At 43.1% G+C, this 23,659-nt stretch overlaps 1 protein-coding gene across 8 annotated transcripts in view; it reads left to right on the top strand.

Annotated features, from left to right (window-relative positions):
- Window positions 1-1,223: 1,223 nt before the first annotated feature.
- The window catches only part of Rap1gds1 (Rap1 GTPase-GDP dissociation stimulator 1), a 144,975-nt gene continuing 122,539 nt past the window's right edge, over window positions 1,224-23,659 (top strand). For 6 of the 8 annotated variants that reach the window (XM_087625050.1, XM_087625046.1, XM_087625047.1 and 3 more), the window contains exon 1: window positions 1,224-1,421. In XM_087625050.1, coding sequence (XP_087481176.1) covers window positions 1,418-1,421 — 4 coding nt within the window. In that variant the 5' untranslated portion in view covers window positions 1,224-1,417. 8 annotated transcript variants of the gene reach the window in all.

Below are 23,659 nucleotides of genomic sequence, written 5' to 3'. Positions count from 1 at the left end.
AACCCTGTTTGTGGGGTTACTACAGCCCTAAGAGGCTTCTGCAAGATGATTTTGGGGCAGATAGGAAGAGTATTTTTCTTTCTAGAACGAGGCGCCTAACTTCGGTATCATGTCTATGTTTGCGCTGCTGTAAATAGATCACACCTGTCTTTAATTATGTTGCATTTTTATTTCAGAAAATCACATAAAATCCCAGTGCATACCATATCAAGAGGCTCTTGTGATCTGAGAGTGCAATATTAAGATACTGGTCTGTGACAGTCACAGATGAAGAAACGGCCCTCCCACACCACACCCCCCCACCCCCCACCCCCCACCCCCGTCTGACTGTAAGAGCCGCAAGGGGAGTCCTGGCTTCAGCTATCTTCTTCCTACAGATGGCCACAGCCCTGGGATAAAGTCCAGGTCCTAATCAAGTACACAAGAGGTCAGGACACGTGCAGGTTTACTGCCTCCTCTTGGTGCCCCCCAAGCCACGGGTCCCCGAGCCACGCGAGCATGCCGGGTGGCGAGGATGCCAGTGACGGGAGCATCTCGGCCACAGTCTCCGGGTGGCTCATTCTCCACCTTGTTACCCCGGCCCGTAGGTGGACTTTCAATATTTATGATCTGGGCACTTCTCTCTTCCGTGGCACAGCGGGAGTGCGGTGGACACAGCCAGGAGGGTCTACCCCGACGGCTGCCCAGTTAAAGGGTTTTAGGCAAGCACTCGCTGAGGGTGACCTTGCGGCCGCTGTCCACTCGAACGGCTTTCCCGCCAGCCCCGGAGGACAGCCTGATGCGCCCTGGGGACACGCCCGCGGACAATTAGGTCCTCCTGCTCCGCCGCCCCTGCACGTGCTCGCCTGGGGCGTGCGGTGCCAAACACGCTGGCTGAGACTTCCCTCCCTGGGGTGGGAGGGCTCTGGCCCTTCAGCTTAGTGACTTGAGCCTGGCCTCCGCCCCTCAGGCGACAGTCACCAACCTGCACCGCTCGGGTCCGCAGACGCACGGTCCCGGGCGGGCTCAGCTTCACCGGCCGTGGGCAGGAGGCAGAGTTGGGCGCACTGAGCATGCTCGGCGGGGAGGGCGGGGCGCTCGGCCGCGCGTCGGGAAGGCGCTCCTCAGGACGGCTCCGCGCCTCCGCGCCCGCCCGCCCCGCACGTTCGTTCGCTCGCTCGCTCCCTTGCTCGCAGCCACGCCCGCCGCAGGCTGCGCCCGGCCGCCCCGCCCCGCCCCGCCCCGCCCCCCGCCGCTCGTCTCCGCCGCGGCCGCGCCGCCCGCAGCCGCAGCCGCTGCTCCTCCCCGGCGGCCGCTCCCCGCGGGTCCCTCCCTGGCTGCGGGAGACGCGGAGGTAGAGGGAGGACGTCGCCGAGCCGCGCCGCCCGCACCCGAACCCTTCGCCTCGCCCTGCCGGTCCTCACTCTGTGGGAGGAACATGGGTGAGTCCTGCCAGCCGTCATCGCCTGACATTTTTCTCCCCTCAGCGTGCTGCAGGGTGGCAATGCATTTCTCCTGCAAAGTTGCCGGGGTCCCCGCGTCCGCGAGGTGCCGGGCGGCGGCCCTCCCCGGGGAACGCGGGCGCACGAGGGCAGCCGGGCCGGCGGGGTCGCGCACGGGGTGGGGTCGGCGGCCGGTTCGGCGCTCGCCTCCCCTCCTCCACGCTTCCTGCCGGCGCCGGGCCGCGCGGGGCGTCCCCGGGGCTGGGAGGCCGCGGTGCTGCAGGCTCGGTCCCACGGCGAGCCGGACCACTTGGCGGAACTTCCTTCCCGTGGGCGCGAATGCTCCCTCCCCAGCCTGCGACGGCCAGCGCCGGTGCTGGGAGAGCCGGCAAGTAGTTTGGGAGGGCGATTGCCAGCGAGTGCTGCCGGAGCAGACAGCTTCCAAGGTGGAGGTGACGACTCGCCCGCCGCCATGGGCAGCGCGAGGCTGGCGGGAGCCGCTAGCTGTTGAATTAGTGTTGGGAGACTACGGCGTGCACAGTTCCGCTCCTCGAGCGGTTTTCTCGATTTCCACTGGTTAGGCTACTGTGGCTGGAAACTGTACCCTGTAACACATTGTTAAGGAATTTACATGCTGGTTATTCTGCCCAGCTGCCCCTGCCTAAATCTGCATAATCTGATTCTAGTTCTATTGTATTTATAGTTAATCCTAAAAGAATGGATATTTCAATGCAAATGTTTATTAGAAAACTGTTCATATTTGAACGTGAAAATTTCCTCAGATCCTGCCTACCTGTGCATAATTACAAAAGCACCGGATACATTCTCTTCTGTAATTAAGAGCGAAAAGTTTCCTTTGATAGTAACAACTTGGATCACCGGCCCAGTGCACTTTCCCAGTTTGCTTCTATTCCGGTCTATCGTAATTTCCCCTTTTAAAAACTGGCTTCTTCAGCGTCCCTCCAGTCGGACTTTGCCCACTCCTTCTGGGAAAGTTATTTATGAGTGTGGTCCTTTCATCTGTCAGTACAATGCTCAACATTTAGAGTTAGGTCATGGCAATACAGAACCCTCAAGGAAGCATCTGAATCTAGAAATGATGTGGTGGCGTTTCCCGGAAGAACAAATGCTCTGAGCTTTGAGTCAGATCTTTGTCATTTAGTAGGAAGGAGACCGTTGAGGGAGAATGGGGTGATTTTAATGAAACAAATAAAACAAACCACCTATGCCCCTGAATTTTATTTTCACTTGTTTGTCTTCTAAGTGGAACATTTCTTTAAAAAAAAAAAAAAGGTATTCTTTTACTAATCCAGATTACAGATTAAAATCTGCGTGTTTTTTAAATATGAGATTTAGCTAGAAACTCATTTTAACTAAACGTTCAAAATGTTGAATCAGTGATTTTTCAGTGGAGGGAGATATCCAAGATCCGTTGTGGCATATTAGGGAATAAAAAGACCCAAGACAGATTAGATTAATTAATAGTCCTGCCAATCTTGAATGCTGTTGGATGATTTTAAAAGAGAAAGAAAAAAAGCCAAATACAAACCATTTTATTTTGAAGCTTCTCAAACTCTTATGATACTGCCTGTTAGCACTTGGGGGACCCTGTTGGAAGTTTTGTTTGTTTTGTTTTAAATAACACATAATGTCTGATGGAGTAATTTATATGTTTAGTTGTTTTGTGCATTTAACCTTATGTTCAAGAAGATGACATTTGTCTTGTTTTGTGTCTTTTGGAGGAGTTTTCACATAGTAGGTGTTCAGTAAAATTTGGTCAAATTCTTCATCATACTGCCATGTACTTCCAGCTCTTGAACTTGAAAATGTAGGCCCTGCACAAATACATGGATTGGTAGACACGGCAGTATAGGAAATGTCTTGTTATAAAAAACAGTTACATTGTCACAGGGTATGGGTTTTGAAGACAGCCTTAGGTATGAGGTTTCCTTCTATAATGCTATTTACAATGATTAAGATGTTTTTGTATGATCAGGAGGTATGTAAAATAATAAAACATTGAAACCTTGGGAGATAATTTCATATCTGAGCCACTGAAGTTATGACAGCTCCTAAGATATACTAATTAATGGTGTGGAATTACTTTTTTAACTGTCTTTTAAAGAAATAAATAAAGTGCATTTTATTTATTTTAGGTAGTCTGTTTTGTTTTTTGACATCTTGGGTATCTAACCCCAGGGCCTTATGCACGTTTGACCCCAGCTGGAACCATTAAAGGATATTTTTATGGCAATGGCTTTTCTCCATAAGAAAATGAAGGATAATTTCTGTGTAACCTTGCAGATCCCAGCTATTACTTTACATGTATATGTTATTGTAAGCCAATATTGATCAAAAATTCATCTTATGAGGTGCGAGAATGAGTGAGACAGACACACTTCAGGTTTCTTACAATCTTCAGAACTATGCGAGCCACAAATAGGAGTGTGAGTTGCAGGTGTGAAGGCACACATCTGTATTCTCACCACATTGGAGGAAAGGCTGAGGCAGGAGGGTCAAGAGGATAGATGAGTTTGAAGCCACCCTAGGCTGCTTGGCTGGATTAAAAAACTATCCTGTCTCAAACAGCAACATAAAATCTTTATTCAACAGGAAGAAACCTGCAAATGATACAAAGTGTCTTTGCATATATTGCAAAGGTGCTGGAGATGCAGGGGTTTTAGAGAAGTGTTAGGTGAATCAAAGGTCGGTGAGGCTTCTAAACAGTAGAAATGAGACTGTCCGCTGGGAAGAGGGGGATGGCGTAAATTGAAAATAGATCAGGAAGGTTAAAGACTTTGCTGGCAAAGTTTCTAAAAAGCCCCTTTTAGCTAGAGAAAAATACAGAAACAGTGGGAAACAGAAGTGGAAAAGCATTAGCAGTCGCCAAATAGTGGTAGGTCTGAAATGCCAGGCTGAAGTTTGCACTTGCTGAGGGAACCAACCATTAAAGGTATTTATGGAGCAGAATGTTGCTGTTCTGATGATAAAGATAATTTTGCAATAGTGACTCACACTTCTTTGACATTCCCTTTTCTTATGTCTGTGTCACAGGATAGTATAGTCTCTTTCTTTCTTTCTTTCTTTCTTTCTTTCTTTCTTTCTTTCTTTCTTTTAAACCTTTGTGGTATCTGTTATGGAGATTTTGGTCTAATGTTAGTTTTAGAGAGAGCAAAATCATCTAAACCAAAGTCTGTTTTGATTATAAATTTTATGACATTTGAATTCAGGTTTGGAAATGTACCCAGGATCTCAGATGTCTTGTATTCATTCTATGTATGATGTTTCTCCTTAGTTCTCAAATGGCATTTTCTCCTTAGCAAAGCAGTTTAAGTGTTCGAGTCAGTTTGTTAGCTTTGGTTAAATGAATGTCTTAAGAAGCTCTGTATCAAGGCTGACATAGGGACTGTATTCAGACTGCAGAGGAACAGAATTGGTTCAGTGCATTTATTTATACAGGATTGCTACTTGAGGAATTCCTGGAATTAAGCCAGGGATGGGGATAGTGATAAAAGGAATGTTAATAAAGTGATCTGCAAGCCATGACTAGCTGTATCTGTAAAGTTCAGAGGCCCTCTGATGATTTTTACCTCTTTTCCTTTCACAGCGACTTGAGATACCTAGATACCTGTTGTATAAACAGACAGACACGCACACACCAAAACCAAACCAAAAAACACACTACAACTCTGTATCTACCAGACTGTTAGACATCACTATGTGATAAATTAATTGAAACTCATTGGAGTTCAAAGTTAAACTTAATATATAAAAATTAAATTGAGATTTAATTTTAGTGATTATATTGTGTGCTCAGCATATGGAAATAATGATTTCATGCACACAAATAATAATAAAATATAGTAAAAAATGTGATGCTTTGCATAATATAAATGCCCATTTTAATGTCTTATCTAAATGTTTATCATTTAATTTTTAATAATGGTTTTAATAACTGCCTCAGATTTTGTAAAAGTTAATAAACATGCCTCATGGGCCAGTAGCGTAAGTCTTCAGAACACCCCTGAGGTAGAAATTAGCAACTGTGGGTGTCAGTTATCATGTTACACTTTATAGAACTTAAAATTTAATCTTCTTAACTCCCTATTTTACTGATTCAGAGAAATAGTGTGTCCAAGAGGATAAAACGTTCTAAAAATCTTGACTTTAAAGTCGTCACTTTCAAATTTCAGCTAGCATGGGAATCGTTTGGAGAGCTTGTTTAAAAAAAAAAAAATGACTGGGGCAGCTCACAGTTCTGATTGAGTGGGTTTGCTTTGTTAAGACAAGTCTCAGGTGAGAGAGTAATGGGAGTAACGCCTCCACACAGCAGAGGTTGGCAGGCTTTGTCTGTAAAGGGCCAGATGGTAAATATTTTAGACTTTTAGGCCAGGAGGCAAAGTCAAGACTCTTAAACAGAGCAAAAGAAATATATGACGGGAGAAAGCAAACAGCTGCAAACCTTTGGTTGAATTCAAAACACAGTAGCATTGATTGGACAGTTTGTGCAGCCCATATTGTTTCGAAGGATCACATGACACTCAGTTCTGGTTCTAACTGGCCTGGTTGGATTATCAGATTGGATTACAATCAGTGCAGAGCTCTAATGAAAATTTATGATTTTTGTCTTTGAAGTTCTTCACATACGGATTGCTGGGTACCTCTACTTTCTTCCTTGTTTTGGATATGTTGAGGGTTAAGTCCAGGGTTCTGTGCGCCTCTGTTCTCAATGAGCCTATCTCTCGGATAGGGGGCCGTTAAAGAATTCTTCTGTGCTCTCCATAGTTCCCAGTCTGCATTCAGATGAACTACTTCCAGTTGAAAACTCAGCTTGCAGTGCGCTTGTGAAAGGCTGCAGCTTGAAAAGTTTTAGCTTGAAAAGTACGTACTGTAGTAACTATGATTTGGGGGTTTCTACTCTACCTTCGATCATTTAGTTCCCAAATGAAAGATGTAAAGCCTTTATGAGTACAGTAGGCCTTCAGAAGCACATGAGCTGGGCAGGTGTCAGCCCTCTATGCTACCTTGTGTACTTCCCGGTCAGGAACCCCGGGATAGAACTTGCCATGCTCCGTCTGGAACACTCCTACTTCAGCTGGCTGGCCTTCACCGCCGTGTTCTCACTTATCTGTCTCCTCATGGCATCTTCTCTGCTTTCTTCGTGGTCTCTGCCTCTAACCCCAAGACCCTGGAACGGAAGCCTCTCCTACCTGTCTTCTGTCCAGCCACAGTCTGTAGTTAGTCTTGTTGACCAATCAACTTGGATCAACAAGGGATAACGGGAGGCAAGGTTACATAGCATCAATTGGCGTACATCCCTGGGGGCAAGCAGACCTTGGGGGCCCGTGTTTAGCCGTATGACCAATACATAGCAACAGACTGAACCTCAGCACATATACCTGTTAGGTTTTCTGTGTTCATGGATATCTTGTGTAACAGACGACAAAGCAAGAATTAAACAAGATGGATCACTTGGTACTTCTCATTTGTCCAGATGACATTATTGTACTACACAGTTCTTGTATGAGTTTTCCACTGACATTAAGGTGAGATGCATTAGGAACATCAAATATGTGGGGAAATCTGGGGGGTCAGCTTGGGGGTCAGTTGTTTTCATTCTTTCTTTGCTATTTGTAGTGAGCTTTTTTTTTTTTTTTAAGTTCAAAACATCTCATGTGTCCTGATTTTTTTTTTTTTTTAATCAACCATAACCCACAAATGCTAACCCACTAGGCTCCCGTGTGGTAAGGCAGATTGAGATTAAGGCAGATTTTCAGTTTCTGCTCTGACAGGGATAGACGGAGCCAACCGTGGAGTGGTTAAATCTGTGAGTGCAAGTCAAGTTTTCTACTTGTGGCACAGACAAGGGATACACTTAAGGATTAAATGCTTTTCTCCCCCAAAACCTGCTAATGAAGAACAGTAAGCCTCAAACATTGTGTGTTTGTAAAACATAGTTTCTAAGCTGGTTAAGTCAGCCTCTTTGTGCTCCTTGTATATGTTACCACTTTAGGTTATACAAGATTAGCATTTTCTTAACTTTGAAAATACTCTGGTCTTTTTTTTTTTCTTTACTTTTTTTTATCGAATTTTTTATTTACATTTCTAATATTTTTTCCCTTTCCCAGTTTCCTGTCCCTAAATCCCTTACCTCCTAACCTCCCCCCCCCCCCCGCTTCTATGAGGGTGTTCCCCCACCCACTCCCTTCTCACCTCCCCATCCTGACACACATTGGGGGGTCCAGCCTTGGCAGGACCAGGGGCTAATCTTCCCATTGGTGCCCAACAAGGCCATCCTCTGCTACATATGCAGCTGGAACCATGGGTCTGTCCCTGTGTACTCTTTAGATGGTGGTTTAGTCACTGGCAACTCTGGGTGGTTGGTATTGTTGTTCTTATGGGGTTGCAAACCCCTTCAGCTCCTTCAGTCCTTTAACTCCTCCAATGGGGACCCTGTTCTCAGTTCAATGGGTGGCTGCAAGCATCTGCCTCTGTATTTGTCAAGCTTTGGCAGAGCCTCTCAGGAGACAGCTCTATCAGTCCCCTGTCAGCAAGCACTTATTGGCATCAGCAATATTGTCTGGGTTTGGTGACTGTATGTATATGGGCTGGATCCCCAAGTGGGGCAGGCTTTGAATGGCCCTCCCTTCAGTCTCTGCTCCAAAGTTTGTCTCCCTATCTCCAAAAATACTCTTTCTAATCATTGTTCTTTGTAGCATTTCGGAATTGACTTCTTGAAAACAAACCAAGCAAACAAACACAAAACCAACAAGTGAAAAAGAGGTGACTTACGAACCAGGGGAAAGATTGCTATTGTCTCCCATTGCCTGTTGGTAGACTGTATTACAGGCACCTGCTCCACGCCCTGAGTGTTTTAAGTTCTCAGTCTTGCCCAGCAAGCGCTTTGCCAACTGAGGTGTTTCTTGTTGTGCTTTTCTTGGGAGACAAAAAGGAACCTCTGGTTACCCCAGATAGATATCCAGGACAGACCACAGTGTGATTCAACCAAATCCAACCTGATGAAACCAGGGAGTTGGTAGGGCTTTCCGACTGGGGGCTTGCTTATGGGAGCATGCGTGACCTTCCCATCCCCACAGAGCTGCCAGGTCCAACCCTTTTAGGGTGGCCACAACGTGGACGCTTACTTTCAGTTACGCCTCTAATTCCTGTCACTTGGAGTTGGGAGGCTGGATGGTGAACCGCAAGGTGAGGGTCCCCTGTCTCTCCCTGGCTTCATCCACTCCCTAGGGAGTCCCAATAACTCTAGGACCATTATTAGTACCATAGAGCTGGCTACTGTATTATTTTGCTTTGGTTACCATAGCTACCAGGGGCAAAGCCCAAGATGGAATGCTGTTATGTCTAGGGAAAAAGCCGCCATACAGCACCTCCCCAGACCCTAAAGAGCTATCGATTCTTAAATAAACTTGAGATTTGGCTGTGTTGCAGTCAAATATAATTAACTCATCACGGCTAAGTGATTTTTCTTGCCTGCAGAAGAAGTATGCCATTTAGAAACTTACCTGGTTTGCATCTCTGCGTCTTTATTTTCTTGAAGAAATTCTGCTGTGACAAGATATTCTGTTATCTGTTTCATCGTTTGGATGATTGCTGTCCTGTGAGCGGTGTCCTTAGAGTGCGGTGGATGCCAAGAGTATTCTGTATTATTCTAGTAAAGCTACAGTGGTGTTAGGGTATAACATGTAATAATGATTTGCCAACCATTGAGTGACCATAAACTATCTCTTGGTTTAGTTTTAGATCCATGGTACTGAGGATGAATATTGTACTAAGGTTCATGAGTATGGGAACAGATCAAAATTCACTTGTCCACGGCACATATTTCTTTTGTAACATCCTAATGTTAAAATATATATATAAATTGAGGTCTGTGTGTAAACTAGATTTGACACGCTGGTCAAAACGAAATGTTGACTTCTTAAATAGTCCAAAAGTGAGGCTCCATTGGGCCTGCATTTCTACTGACAAAACCGATTAGTATTGAGTGGAAAAACCCCTCAGTAAGGCAGGGCACACACGCATGTCATCAAAGTCTAGCATCGTGGATTCCTTGAACGAACTGAATTAATGTAAAACTGTGAACTCCCCAACCTAACTTATACCCTGCAGAGCTGACTCTTGATTCAGGGTTTGCTCAGAAAGGTACCTGACGTCACAGCACATCTGGATTTCTGTTATTGTTTCTAAATTACGAAAGACTTGATCTCATTAAAGTGGAGTATGGTTGAACTTGCCACATTTTGAAAATAAATACGTTCTAAGTTTAAAGAGGCTATGAAATCAAATCATACAGCTAGTCAGTAACATACTTACCTGCTGTCATTGTAAAACACAGTTCAGCTGAGTTTTCAGTTGGCTAGAATGAATTAGGAACTAACAGACAAACAGAGTCGATTTATTTTCAGCGTTTTCCCTATACGGTAGTGTAGAGGTTGAAGAGAAGACTCAGTGGTTAAGAACCCTGCCGCTGTTGGAGGAGACCTGGTCTCGTTCCCGGCAGCCATGCGGTAGCTCCCAGCATGCGGTAACTGCAGGTGTAGGGGATCCATTGATATTTTCTACTTGTGTGGACACCAGGTGTGCACATGGTACACGTGTGTTCATGTAGGCAAAACATGCACATAAAGTAAATCTTAAAGAATGACATCTATAGTATAGCCTTTGACAAACTACTTGAATTCTTTTTTTCCTTTTTTTAAAATTTTTTATTAAATAATTTCTTTACTTACATTTCAAACGTTAATCCCCTTCCCATTTTCCTGTCCATAAGCCCCAATTCACTTCCCTCCCCCTCCTGCATATGGGTATCACCCATACATCCCCCTTATTGCCCCCCATATTCCCCGGCACTGGGGGTCCAACCTAGGCAGGACCGAGGGCTTCCACTTCCACTGGTGCCCCAAAAAGGCTATTCTGTGCTGCATATGAGGTTGGAGCCCAGGGTCAGTCCATGTATAGTCTTTTGGTAGTGGTTTAGTCCCTGGAAGCTCTGGTTGGTTGGCATTTTTTTCCATCTTTATTAAATTCTTTATGTACCTATTTTATCTAGGGCCTAAAACATCCAACCACTTTTGACTAGAAAAGCTATGACCCATTATAAGACAGGACCTCCAAGCTCAAGTGCCTAATGAGAACTGTGTTACGGCAGACCAATTGCTGCTGTTGTCCTCCTTTATTTTTGGCTTTTGAGATTAATTTTACTTTCTTGGGAAAATAATGGAATCATCAGAGTGCTATTAGATATTTTATTATATATAATCTAATAGGACTATTAGTATATCTTAGAAAGCATTCACTAACATGCAAGGCAACATAAAATTGTTATCTGTACAAGAACTACAAAAGCAATAATATGGTCATATTACTTTTATTTTTAAGTTACAGAAAGGACTTATAAAATTATGTAAAATAATCTCAAATAACTACTGAGTTGTCTTCATTTGTGCTGGGATTTTTTTTTTAATAGAACAAAGCAAACAATTCATGGTACTTTTTCAAATTGTTGTTTTGAAAGCTGTGAGGTATGTATGCTGTCTTAGTTAGTCTGAAAGTAAGACCTTTGTCAGGTTGGAAAAGCTATTTGCTGTAAGTCTTGAAAAACATTCCTGTGTCAAGATTCACTAAGTGTTTGGTACCGATCATTATAAGCAAAGCACAGTTGATGAATGTATGCCTCACAGGAATGGGAGTGCCAGCCGACTTCATAAAATTGAGAAATAGGTTTGGTTTGAAATGTAATTAGGACAAATGTCGAATTTCATGTGAGCTGATTAATTTCCTTTTACCTGCAAAGATTCGTGTTTGGAAAGGTTACAGTGTTAAGCTGCAAGAAGGAATCACACCAGTCCATTAAGGTGTGCTTCTGGAATCAGAGAGAGGACTGAGAGAGCTGAAGGGGCTTGAGACCCCATATGTACAACAATGCCAAGCAACCAGAGCTTCCAGGGACTAAGCCACTACCTAAAGACTATACATGGACTGACCCTGGACTCTGACCCCATAGGTAGCAATGAATATCCTAGTAAGAGCACCAGTGGAAGGGGAAGCCCTGGGTCCTGCTAAGACTGAACCCCCAGTGAACTAGACTATGGGGGGAAGGCGGCAATGGGGGGAGGATGGGAAGGGGAACACCCATATACTAGGGGAAGGGTAGGGGTTAGGGAGATGTTGGCCTGGAAGGGGAATAACAATCAAAATGTAAATAAGAAATACTCAAGTTAATAAAGATGGAGGAAAATAAATAAATAAATAAAATGATAGATTTTATAGGAAAAAAAAAAAAGAAGTGCTTCTGGCTTTCACATGGTTTGTGGATGGAGGTGCTGTCATCAAGTCAGAAGCAAGACAAGATCAGCACAGTAGCTGTTACACTAGAAAGCTGCAAAACAGGTGGACCAGGCAGTCACGGGTCACTTTTGGAAAAGCTTAAACTCTTAACTGTAGATAAGAATAACGTAAAGGAAATGGATCATAGAAACAGAGAAGATCCTAACTGAACCCTTGGAGGAAACACAGACACAATGACGGAGAGAGTGACAGATCGCAGTTCAGCACAGTACTCACTGTGAAGATCTGGACTTCTTTCCTTGAATTTATTTCCTTTATGAATTAAATACCTGTTAAAGTATTTCATTATTTGGATACTGTGGCAGAGACTGTCCCTGCCATAGTTCACTGTTTGTTTTGTTTTTAATTACATAATCAGACATGTAGATAGCTGCTACCTAGTACAACTGGTTAATTTGGTTGGAAATTTCCCTTCTTGAGGATCGTCCGTCTACAAAAAGCAACATAGCTCTCCACAGCTCTAATCCGCACAGAACGAGTTTACTGCACAAGGTGCTAACTGGCTGGGCAGAAGAAAGGCCAGAACTTTGATTCATCCCCTGGTTGGTACATATTCTTTTTTTTTTTTTTAAGATTTATTTTATGTATATAAGTACACTGTAGCTGTCTTTAGACACACCAGAAGAGGGCACCAGATCCCATTACAGATGGTTGTGAGTCACCATGTGGTTGCTGGGAATTGAACTCAGGACCTTGGGAAGAGCAGTCAGTGCTCTTAATTGCTGAGCCATCTCTCCAGCCCCCAAAATTAATTTATTTTTATTTTATGCACATTGGTATTCTGCCTGCATGTATATGTGTGTGAGGGTGTTGGTTCCCCCTGGAACTGGAGTTACAGAGCTTTTGTGAGCTACCATATGAGTGCTGGGAATTGACCCTGGATCCTTTGATTAAAAACAGCCAGTGCTCCTAACCACTGAGCCATCTCTCCAGCCCTGAGTTGGTACTTATTCTAGGCAGATTTATTCAGCTTCTGAATTCAACTCTGTTGACAGTTACTTCCCTGAAGAGTTTCGGATGTTGCATAAGATAGCGCCCATGTGAATGTTAATGCCCATCTTTAAAACCGAGACTATAATCAGAACTTAAACCAACTAAGAGTCATGGTTACTGTACTTAGAGAACCTTGTAGTGGACATTGTTATGATAGCAGATTATATTTTTCGGAGATGGCCATAATTTCTTGCTCTGCAGAACCAGTTATAGCTTGCCATCTTCTCGGGAGCTCCTTGTCTGGATACACCTAGGATTTGTTTTTAACCAGCAGAGCGCAGAGTTCAGTGGAAGTGGTGATATTGTATGACTTTCTTGTCCTGAGTGATGAAAACGTTAAAGCTGCTTGTTCGCTGCAGCAGTGCTCTGTCTGAAAGCCCGAGGAGTCGGAGCCCTTCAAGGCTGCCATGGAGGCGGGAAGTGAAGCTTTCAGGAGGAGTGCTAGTGTCGGGTCCTAGGCACACAGTTCAGGGCTCAGGCTCTTCCCGGCCAGTCATCAGACCCCTAGTGAGTGAACCAGTGCATGGTTGACAGGACGCCCCAATCCAGCTTTGGGGCACTTCAGAGTCACTCCTGGTCTCTAGGACTCAACACAGAAGGGCTGAACCTTGGGGAGAGAACCAGTTCCCAATGTGCACATGTGGTATTCCTAGTTCATGGACTCTACGTGCACAGCACAGTGGCTTTGTTTCACGTCAGTAAGTTTGGTGGGATTTAGGGAACGATGATAATTGGAGCATCTCGTCAGAAGCAGGTTGGTACTAAAGTCCGTCATTGAGGTAGATAAGCGCTTCCTGTGTAGTTCTGTAGCTTCACAGGCAGAGAACTTGATAGGGGGTTTTCCTCGCAAGCCCCGGTAACTGGACGACAGTTTTATTCCATTCAGTAGTAACACCAGCTTCCACAAAAGTGATAGGAAGTTACTGGGGATTAACAGTAGTCATCTTTGACATGTGGGCTGCTTATGTTTTGAAGTCATGTATGTGTCGTACTACATACACGAGCACAGAGTATTTCTAGAAGGACACATGGGAAGTGCTAACACTAGTTGCTTCTGGGAATAAACAGAATAGGCAAGTGCAGCGCTCACCAAAGTAAAAGTAGCCTTGGTGCTGTGAAAAGGGGGGGAGGGCTGCGTTGTGTTCATCTTTCTTCTGTCTTTAGCACCGAGTGCTGTGTTGAGTGATTGCTGGTCATCTAGTTCATATCGGAAGAAACAAGTTTGGGATTATCTTCTTAATTAATCAGTCATCTTATATATATATAACATTTCTGTCCTTCCTCACACAGCTCCCCAGTTCCCATCTCAAGAAGCCTAGTTCTAGAATTGTGTCTGTCCATGCCCAATCAGGAGATAAAAACCAAGTATTTGTGAGAGGAGAGAGAGAGAGAGAGAGAGAGAGAGAGAGAGAGAGAGAGAGAGAGAGAGACAGACACACACACACATACCTAGATACATAGATACTGTATACTGTAGCAGGAAACATAGCTTATTGCTCAGAGCTTCTTTTCATATTTTACTTACTTTTTAGTGTATAGGGTGTTTCTGTGTATGTCTTCACCACGCGGGTGTCTGGTGCCCACATAGGTCAAGGACGTCAGATCCCTGGAACTGGAGTTACAGATGGTTGTTAACTATCCTGTGGTTGCGGGGAATTGAACCAGGATCCACTGGAAGAGCAGCAAGCGCCCCACCCACTAAGTCGTTTGCCAACGTCTGCTCCAAGCTTTTCAATGCTGCTCTTCAAGCCCAAATCTCAGTTGGGTGGTGTGATTAGGAACCTGGTATTATCGTGGAAGAGTGCACTGCAGAAGAGAAACTCTCAACTTAGGACTCCAGAACATTGTATAGGGTCCCAGCCAATAAATGTCTACACACACACACACACACACACACACACACACACCCTTATCTATTACATAAATCTCTTGAGAAGAAGTCATCTCTTGTGTGTTGCCTTAGAAAGAGTTAAAGACAAATCTCTAGAAAGAAGAGGGTATTGGACAGCTGTGGGGTATGGGAGACTTTTACTGTACTTTACCGTTTGTTTGCTCAGATAATTATAATGATACAGAAATGCCACAGAGTCTAAGGGAAATTATGTCTTGCACACAATACGTTTTTTAGGTGTTCTCCATCCTCACCCCGTGTGTGTGTGTGTGTGTGTGTGTGTGTGTGTGTGTGTGTGTGTAGTAGTGCATATGTGTATGTGTGCTTATAGAAGTCACTGGACTTCTCTGGCATCTTGCTCAAAAACATTGTACATCTGCTTTGAGACAGGGTCTCCCATTGGTCTGGAATTCACCAGTTAGGCCAGAGCCACTGGCCATCAATTAATTCTGAGACCTTTTTGGCTCTGCCTCTCAGCTTAAGGATTAGAAATACAAACAGCCTCACATTTGTCCATCGAATCTGAGCTCATGTCCTCATGTTATGAGGTAAAGAATATTGGCACTGAGGTGTTTTTCCAGCTCAGCGCCCAGGAAATTAAACAGAATAATTACTGTTAAATTATTGAGCAGTGATAGACCAGGGGACTCTAAAGGGTAAGATAGACCCAAGAATGGGGATCCAAGGGAGGGGGAAAGAAGATTTTTCAATGAAATAGGCAGTTTTATTATTCTAAACTCTCTTGGGTCAAGAGATCAGCCCCAGAGCCCTATATATACTAAGCACTCATATAGGCTAACACTGACTGTGCCCCGAGTCGCCAGCCTTCTGAGTTACAGTTCATTCGGGTTTGTCTAGGGCAAAGCTGGTCTGCGGTCACCTAACCTGTAAGAACAACGATGACGAAAATGGCAGTGCTGGGGCGAGTGCATAGGGACTTGCAGCAGGACTTGAGGAACTTAAAGCTGGGGAAGCACACTGCAGGGACCCAAGGCACGTGTGTAATGGTGACAGAGACTCCAGCATGTCTACTTAAAGTGGTGCTGGGCACAGCAGGGAACTCTTTCCACACTGACGCGGAGATGAGCTGTGGGCTCTACTGTGCAGAACTACACAGAAGGAGGAGGAAGGGAAAGGAGAAGGAGAAGGAAAAGAGGAGGAGGAAGAGGAGGAAGATGTGGTAAAGGTCCCAGATCGCAGGCATTTGACACTGGCTGTGAGGTGAGCTTGCATAGGAAATGGGACTGAGTTAGTTGATGCCTGACACAGTCTGTCGTCAAGATTTTATTCTTTTGTTTTAGTGTTTTAATCACTCATGCCTTCCGTTTTCATGTAGACTTAGGGGTTCGTCTGAATCTAGTCTGTGGTTCTCCTTTGCCGTCAGACATATCCTAGAATCTTGGGCAGAGCTTGGAGGTAGGATATCGATTACACCTGAACCTTAAGTACCGGGAATCGACAGTGCTTCCTAAGCAGGCACTTGAGTTGATTCTGGAGGAGTTGATGCTCTCAGCCTCAGCATTAAGTCTAAAACCTCTGTGCTAACTTGAGGAGCTAAGTGGACCCTGAGAGTAAAGAAACAAAATGGAGCCTTGGAAGGGGCACAGATAATAGAGTAAACTACTGAGACATTGTTCTGGCCGAATCCCTGTGAAAGAATGCTGGCATATTGAGGCCGTAAGTGGCCTTACAAGCATTCTAGGTGTAAGGAACTGTAGCAGGGCGGATACGTTTAAGTGGTTATTATTTGTGTGTGTGTGTGTGTGTGTGTGTGTGTGTGTGTGTGTGTGTGTGTGTGTGTGTGTGTGTTTACACCTCTATGTTGTGAAAGCTAGCTTAACAGTTTATAGTTTGGAAGTGTATCTCTTCTGTCTTGCATCTAGAACTTCTCTCCTGTGCACAGGTCATGGCAGCAATCACAGAAGCCCGGACATGGCATGTTACAGCCCACTAACATTGTCCCAGTATGATTCTTAGCTTTCTTTTTAAACATTTTCACATGCCGTGAAGCTTTGTTCTTTTATCTGCATTGATTTTTCTTCAGTGCCTTATAATATAGTCTTGGCCACTATTTGATATGGAAGTATAGTAAATCTTTCCATTTATAAGGCTGTGAGGAAGATATTAGCCCAGTAGTATTTTTCTTGTTCGGTTCTTAAAGCATTGAGCCTGGATCATTCCGTGACTTGCTCTGTGATTAAGTACAAAAGATAGTTATTAATTTGTAATTTGTATCATGCTGGATGCTAAAACCATATCTGACGGCTGTGAGACAGGAAATGGTTCTCGAACTCTTTTGCTGTGTGTGGAATAAAATTTAACTGCCCTGCTCTCACGAATTAAAGTTTAGTGTTGACATCATGAGGATGGGGGACACTGTTGGCCCTCAACTTAGACATGACTGGGAAGCAGTATTTTTCCTTCAAACTGAAATAGACTGGTGCTTTCTGGATGGGTTGTAGCTCAGTGGTGGAGCACTTACATAGAGAGTAGCTTGACCTCAAAGCCCTCAGCATGACTAAGAAGGAGAGGAACACTGCTCTCAGAATGTGTTTTGTAAGAAAATTGTGAAGAACCTTTTGTACCAGTTTTCTGAAATAACAAGAGAAGCAACTCCACTGTGATTGAAGTCACAAGAAAAATATTTCTTAGTCAAGGCAATTTACATCATAATTTGTAGCCAGATGTAGGTAAAGGTGGTGAGAAAAGTAATGTCAGGCTGTCAGGATCTATTGCTGTAACTTTTATTTTGTCAAGCCTTATTTTTAATGATGGTTCCTTAAGTGTTTTAACTTCCCTTGTAGCCCACCACCTACCAGAGGTAATGGAAAAGAAAGGATGCAGGGAAGTGGACCTGTTTAGAAAGGTTCTTTGGAGCAACTCCCATCTATGTTATCTGGAAAATCGGCAGTTCAGTTCACAGGCCAGCAGGCAGCAGCAGCTAGATCCACTCGCAAACACCTCACAGATATACCAGCAGTCTAGTTCAGTCGAGTCCAGTTAGCAACAATGGTGACATGACCTAGCAGAGACAGCTAGGCCTTAGCCTTGGCTCAAGTCAGCAGGAAGGACCTGGAGGAGCTCCAGAAGTTCTCAGCTCTGCCTTTTTCAAGGAATCAAAGATCAGCAAAAACTTCAAGACCCACAAGCATTGCACAGCTAGCTGTACCAGCAATCCAAGGTCCATCTCCGTCACTCTGTGGAGTCCTGTTTATATCCTCCAACCAAACACTGTCCTCCATGTGCCTTGCCTCAGCACAGGCCTTGCCTCAGCACACATCCAAACAGCCAGAGTCTGCAGTCCCAACAAATGCAGCTCAACTGTGCAATGTAAGGCGGACCAGTACATGTGTGTCGGTAGCAAAGAATCCTTTCATGCACTGTTTCTGCTTCAGTGAAACATTCCTTCACGAGTCTACCTTAGCCTTTCACACCTGTGTCCACTTTAAGGAAACGTTCTCCTTCACGTGTTTGTCCAGCAAAACACCATCCAACTGACTTTCCAAAGAACACGTAAGTTTCCAGTTCAGATTGCATTTCACTCAGGAGAGTAAAGTGAAAATGTTTACATGGCTCATCAAATAAAAATATATTAACAGAGTTTTTGATTTTTTTTTTAAACAAAAGAGTAAAACTAGGGAAATTAAACAAAATGCAAGGTTGGAACTATATGACTTTGTACAAAAATAGTTTTCTGAATCAGTTTATTTAGAAAGTTACTTAAGTTTCGGATTTCACTCGCTTGGCATGATTTTCTAACTATATAGAAGTTGACTAACTTCATCTGAAGCCTTATTTTATACGGAGTCATAGTCTTGATTGAAGGGTTAATTGATAGAAAGTGGCACTTACAGTTAGTTTAAGAATGGAGGAGCTTGGGGTTGGGGATTTAGCTCAGTGGCAGAGCACTTACCTAGCAAGCACAAGGCCCTGGGTTCAGTCCCCATCTCCGAAAAGAAAAAAAAAAGAAGAATGGAGGAGCTCTACCCTTGGAGAGAGATTACAGATGGGCTAGTCTCTGCCTGTCCTCAGATACCTGAGAGAGATCAGCCTAAGAAGGCAGTGTGTTTTGGCCCCAGTTTGAGAGCACAGACATCACCACTGCATGACATTGGGAGCTGGAAGTAGCATGAAAGTGGATGTTAATGCTCCGCTGCCCCATTTTCCCTACCCCCTTTATTGTTATTTTTTTTGAAACAGGGTTTCTCCATAGCCCTGGCTGGCCTAGAACTCAAGCCTCATGGCTGACTGGCTTCCTCTCTCTTTCACTTGGACCTAGACTGTTGCCCTAGGGTTAGTACTGCTTACCTTCACATTGCCTCTTAGTTAAACCTTTCTAGAAACACACTCTAGACAAATCCTTGGGTCCAGACGATTTTAAGTCCTCCCAAGTTGACAATCAAGATTAACCATTAAAATGGAGAGGTGATGAATGACCACAGGGGTTTGGTGTCATTGCTGCCCATACACCATATTGGGAGCAAACGCATGCATATGAATAGGTATATATATAAGAGTATAATTTATGAACTTTGATTTGGAGTTTTCATTAAATGAAACAGCTTATTAATTTTTTATTCAAACACTGTGAATATCTCTACTTCTTAAATGTTGTCCTCTCGGTACTGCACACACTCACTTTGAAGAGTAATTTTTGTTAAGATATGTCTTTCCCATGTCATGTGCATGTATGTGTATTAATAAAACCTATTTAGTATATATTTATATTCCTGTTAGATCATGGAGTGTCTGTGTGACTGTGCCCTAAGAAATAACTTAAAGGAAATGGCTCATGCCATTAAATATTCAAGGTTCTTTCTTCTTTGACTCAGTAATAATTCTGAAAGTAATAATAAATTATTACAATTTTAAATACTATTTTTAAGTTCATAGTTGTGTGTGGAGTATGTGTGTTGTATGTGTGTGTTGTGTGTTGAGTGTGGACTGTGTGTGTTGTATGTGTGTGTTGTGTGTGGAGTGTGTGTGTTGTCTAAACTAGCAACATTTGACAGCAAGCACCTGGAGTGGCTATAGAAAAAATAAATAATTTTCTACTAACTTTTCTAGCTTGCTGTTATGTAAGTTTCTGCTTTGCTGTTTGCTCACTTGGCTCTCCCATCCTCAGACTCACGGAGGATTGCAGTGGTGTGAGCAGTGTGTCCTGTCTAGTTTTCTGTCAACTTCACACAAGCTAGAGTCATCAGACAAGGGGGAGTCTCAATTGAGAAAATTCTCCCAAAAGGTGGGGCTGTAAGCAAGCATTTTCTTAATTAGTGATTGATTTTATACGGCCCAGGCCACTGTGTGTGGTGCTGTTCCTGGGCTGGTGGTCCTGGGCTCTACAGAAAGCAGGCTGAGCAAACCATGAGGAGCAAGCCAGTCAGGGGTACCCCTTCATGGCCTTCGCATCAGCCCCTGCCTCCAGGTTCCTGCACCATTTGAGTTCCTATCCTGACGGATGAGAAACCATCTTATTTTTAAACATCGCATGGTTTTTTAAAGGAAGCTACTCAGAATTTTGCCCAGTCCGAAACTGCATCTCAGTGAATGTCTCTGCCCTTAGGATGGCCATTCTGAAGCATTAACATTTTGCTCAGGATTATTACTTTAACTACCAGGTATGTGTTATCTTTTCATTGGAGCTGTCATGCTTTATCTTATGTGGAAGAGATCTTTTTGGGGCAATATTTTGGTATTGATAACTCTTTCAAACTGGTGTATAACTCAGTGTTAGAACATTTACTTAGTATATGCAAGGCCTTGGGTACTTTTAAATTTTAAAGAATGCTTCTTTATACTGAAGGGAATTATCCATTTTCTTTCTTATTTTTTTTTAATGGGTACAGCCTTTATTTTGTATATGATGAAAAAGAAAAAGCATTTGCTTTTTTTTTTTCTAGCAGAACTCAAAATTGTATTTACCTAGTAAAATAAATTATGATTATCTGATGAGAAGTAATGGACACATTTCTGTCATCATAAAGTATAATCTGTCATAAGGACATTTTCCATGACTTTTTTTTTATTTTCATACTACATTTTTAATCCATGGTGTTTATTTTATTGTATTTATAACACATCTTAGTTCTAGTGCTTGCTACAGTGAAAGACACTGATTCAGACTCCATGAAGGGAAATGGACTGTGGACTTCTTTCAACCCAGTCCCAGGCTTCTATGGGGCTTCTGATAAGTTCTTAGACCTTTTCTTTTCTTTTATTGAATGTCTTCTCTATTTACATTTCAAATGTTATCCTCTTTCCCAGTTCCCCCCCCAAGCCCTCTATCCCATCCCCCCTCACCCTGCTTCTATGAGACTGCTCCCCTAATCACACCCCCCATTGGCATTCCCCTACACTGGGGCATCAAGCCTTCATAGGACCAAGGATCTATACTCTCATTGATGCCCGACAATGCCATCCTCTGCTACATATGCAGCTGGAGGCATGGTCCCTCTTTGGTTGGTGGTTTAGTCCCTGGGAGCTCTGGGGGGTCTGGTTGGTTGATATTGTTGTCCTTCCTATGGGGTTGCAACCCCCTTCAGCCTTCAGCTGCTTCAGTCTTTTCTCTAACTTCTCCATTGGGGTCCCTGTTCTCAGTCCAATGTTTAGCTGTGAGCATCCCCATCTGTGTTTGTCAGACTCTGGAAGAGCCTTTCAGGAGACAGCTATATCAGGCTCCTGTCAGCATAGCATGCACTTCTTGGCATCCACAATAGTGTCTAGGTTTGGTGACTGTATATAGCATGGATTCCCAGATGGGGCAGTCTCTGGATGACCTTTGCTTCTCTCTCTGCTTCACTGTTTGTCTCTGTATTTTCTCCTGTGAGTATTTTGTTACCCCTTCTAAGAAGGACTGAAGCATCCACACTTTGGTCTTCCTTCTTCTTGAGCTTCATGTGGTCTATGAATTGTATCTTGGGTATTCCAGGCTTTTAGTCAAAAAGCCACTTATCAGTGAGTACATATCATGTGTGTTCTTTTGTGATTTGGTTATGTCACTCAGGAAATTTTCTAGTTTCATCCATTTGCCTAATAATTTCAGGAAGTCATTGTTTTTAATAACTGAGTACTCCATTGTATAAATGTACCACATTTTCTATATCCATTCCTCTGTTGAAGGACATCTGGTTCTTTCCAGCTATAATAAATAAGGCTGCTATGAACATAGTGGAGCATGTGTCTTTGTTGTATGTTGGAGCATCTTTTGGGTATATGCCCAGGAGGGGTATAGCTGGGTCCTCAGGTAATGCAATGTCCAATTTTCTGAGGAACCTCCAGACTGATTTCCAGAGTGGTTGTACCAGTTTGCAATCCCACCAACAATGAAGGAGTGTTCCTCTTTCTCCAGAATCCTCTCCAGCATCTGCTGTCACCTAAGTTTTTGATCTTAGCCATTCTGACTGGTGTGAATCTCAGGGTTGTTTTGATTTGCATTTCCCTGATGACTAAGGATGTTGAACATTTCTTTAGGTGCTTCTTGGCCATTCGATATTCCTCAGCTGAGAATTCTTTGTTTAGCTTTGTACCATTTTTAATAGGATTATTTGACTCTCTGGAGTTGAACTTTGTGAGTTCTTTGTATATTTTGGTTATTATCCCTCTATTGGATGTAGGCTTGGTAAAGTTCTTTTTGCAATCTGTTCGTTTCTGTTTTGTCATAATGACAGTGTCCTTTGCCTTCCAGGAGCTTTGCAATTTTATGAGGTCCCATTTGCCCATTCTTGATCTTAGAGCATAAGGCATTGGTGTTCTGTTCAGGAAAATGTCCCCAGTGCCCATGTGTTCGAGACTCTTCCCCACTTTTTCTTCTATTAGTTTGAGTGTATCTGGTTTTATGTGGAGGTTCTTGATCCACTTGGACTTTAGCTTTGTACAAAGAGATAAGAATGGGTCAATTTGCATTCTTTTACATGCTGACCTCCAGTTGAACCAGCACCATTTATTGAAAATGTTGTCTTATTTCCAATGGGTGGTTTTAACTCCTTTGTCAAAGATCAAGTTACCATAGGTGTGTGAGTTCATTTCTGGGTGTTCAGTTCTATTCCGTTGATCTCCCTGTCTGTCCCTGTACCAATACCATATTTTTTTATTACTATAACTCTATAATACAGCTAGAGATTAGGTATGGTGATTCCCCAGAAGTTCTTTTATTGTTGAGAATAGCTTTCTATATTCTGGGTTTTTTGTTAATTCCAAATGAATTTGCAAATTGCTCTCTAACTCTGTGAAGAATTGAATTGGAGTTTTGATGGGGATTGCATTGAATGTGTACATTGCTTTTGGCAAAGTGGTCATTTTTATTATATTAATCATGCCAGTCCATGAGCATGGGAGATCATTCCATTTTCTGAGATCTTTGATTTCTTTCTTCAGAGACTTGAGGTTCTTGTCATACAGATCTTTCACTTGCTTGATTAGAGTCACACAAAGTCATTTTATATTATTTGTGACTATTGTGAAGAGAGTTGTTTTCCTAATTTGTTTCTCAGCCTGTTTGTCCTTTGAGTAGAGGAAGGTCACTAATTTGTTTTAGTTAATTTTATATCCAGTCACTTTGCTGAAGTTTATTAGGTTTAGTAGTTCTCTAGTGGAACTTTTGGGGTCACTTAATTATATTATCATATCATCTGCAAATAGTGATATTTTGATTTCTTCCTTTCCAATTGTATCCCTTTGACCTTCTTTTGTTGTCTAATTGCTCTGGCTAAGACTTCAAGTACTATATTGAATAAGGGAGAGAGTGGGCAGCCTTGTTTTGTCCCTGATTTTAGTGGGATTGCTTCAAGTTTCTTTCCATTTAGTTTGATGTTGGCTACTGGCTTACTGTATATTGGTTTTACCATGATTAGGTATGGACTTTGAAATTCTGATCTTTCCAAGACTTTTATCATGAAGGGGTGTTGAATTGTGTCAAATGCTTATCTAATCAGATGATTGTGTGTTTTTTTTCCTTTGAGTTTGTTTATATAGTAGATTATGTTGATGG

Source organism: Rattus norvegicus, chromosome 2 (genome assembly GCF_021556685.1).
Source record: "Rattus norvegicus strain SHRSP/BbbUtx chromosome 2, alternate assembly SHRSP_T2T, whole genome shotgun sequence".
NCBI lineage: Eukaryota > Metazoa > Chordata > Mammalia > Rodentia > Muridae > Rattus > Rattus norvegicus.
The sequence above is the reverse complement of the archived record's forward strand: the minus strand, read 5'-3'. Positions and strand labels throughout refer to the sequence as shown.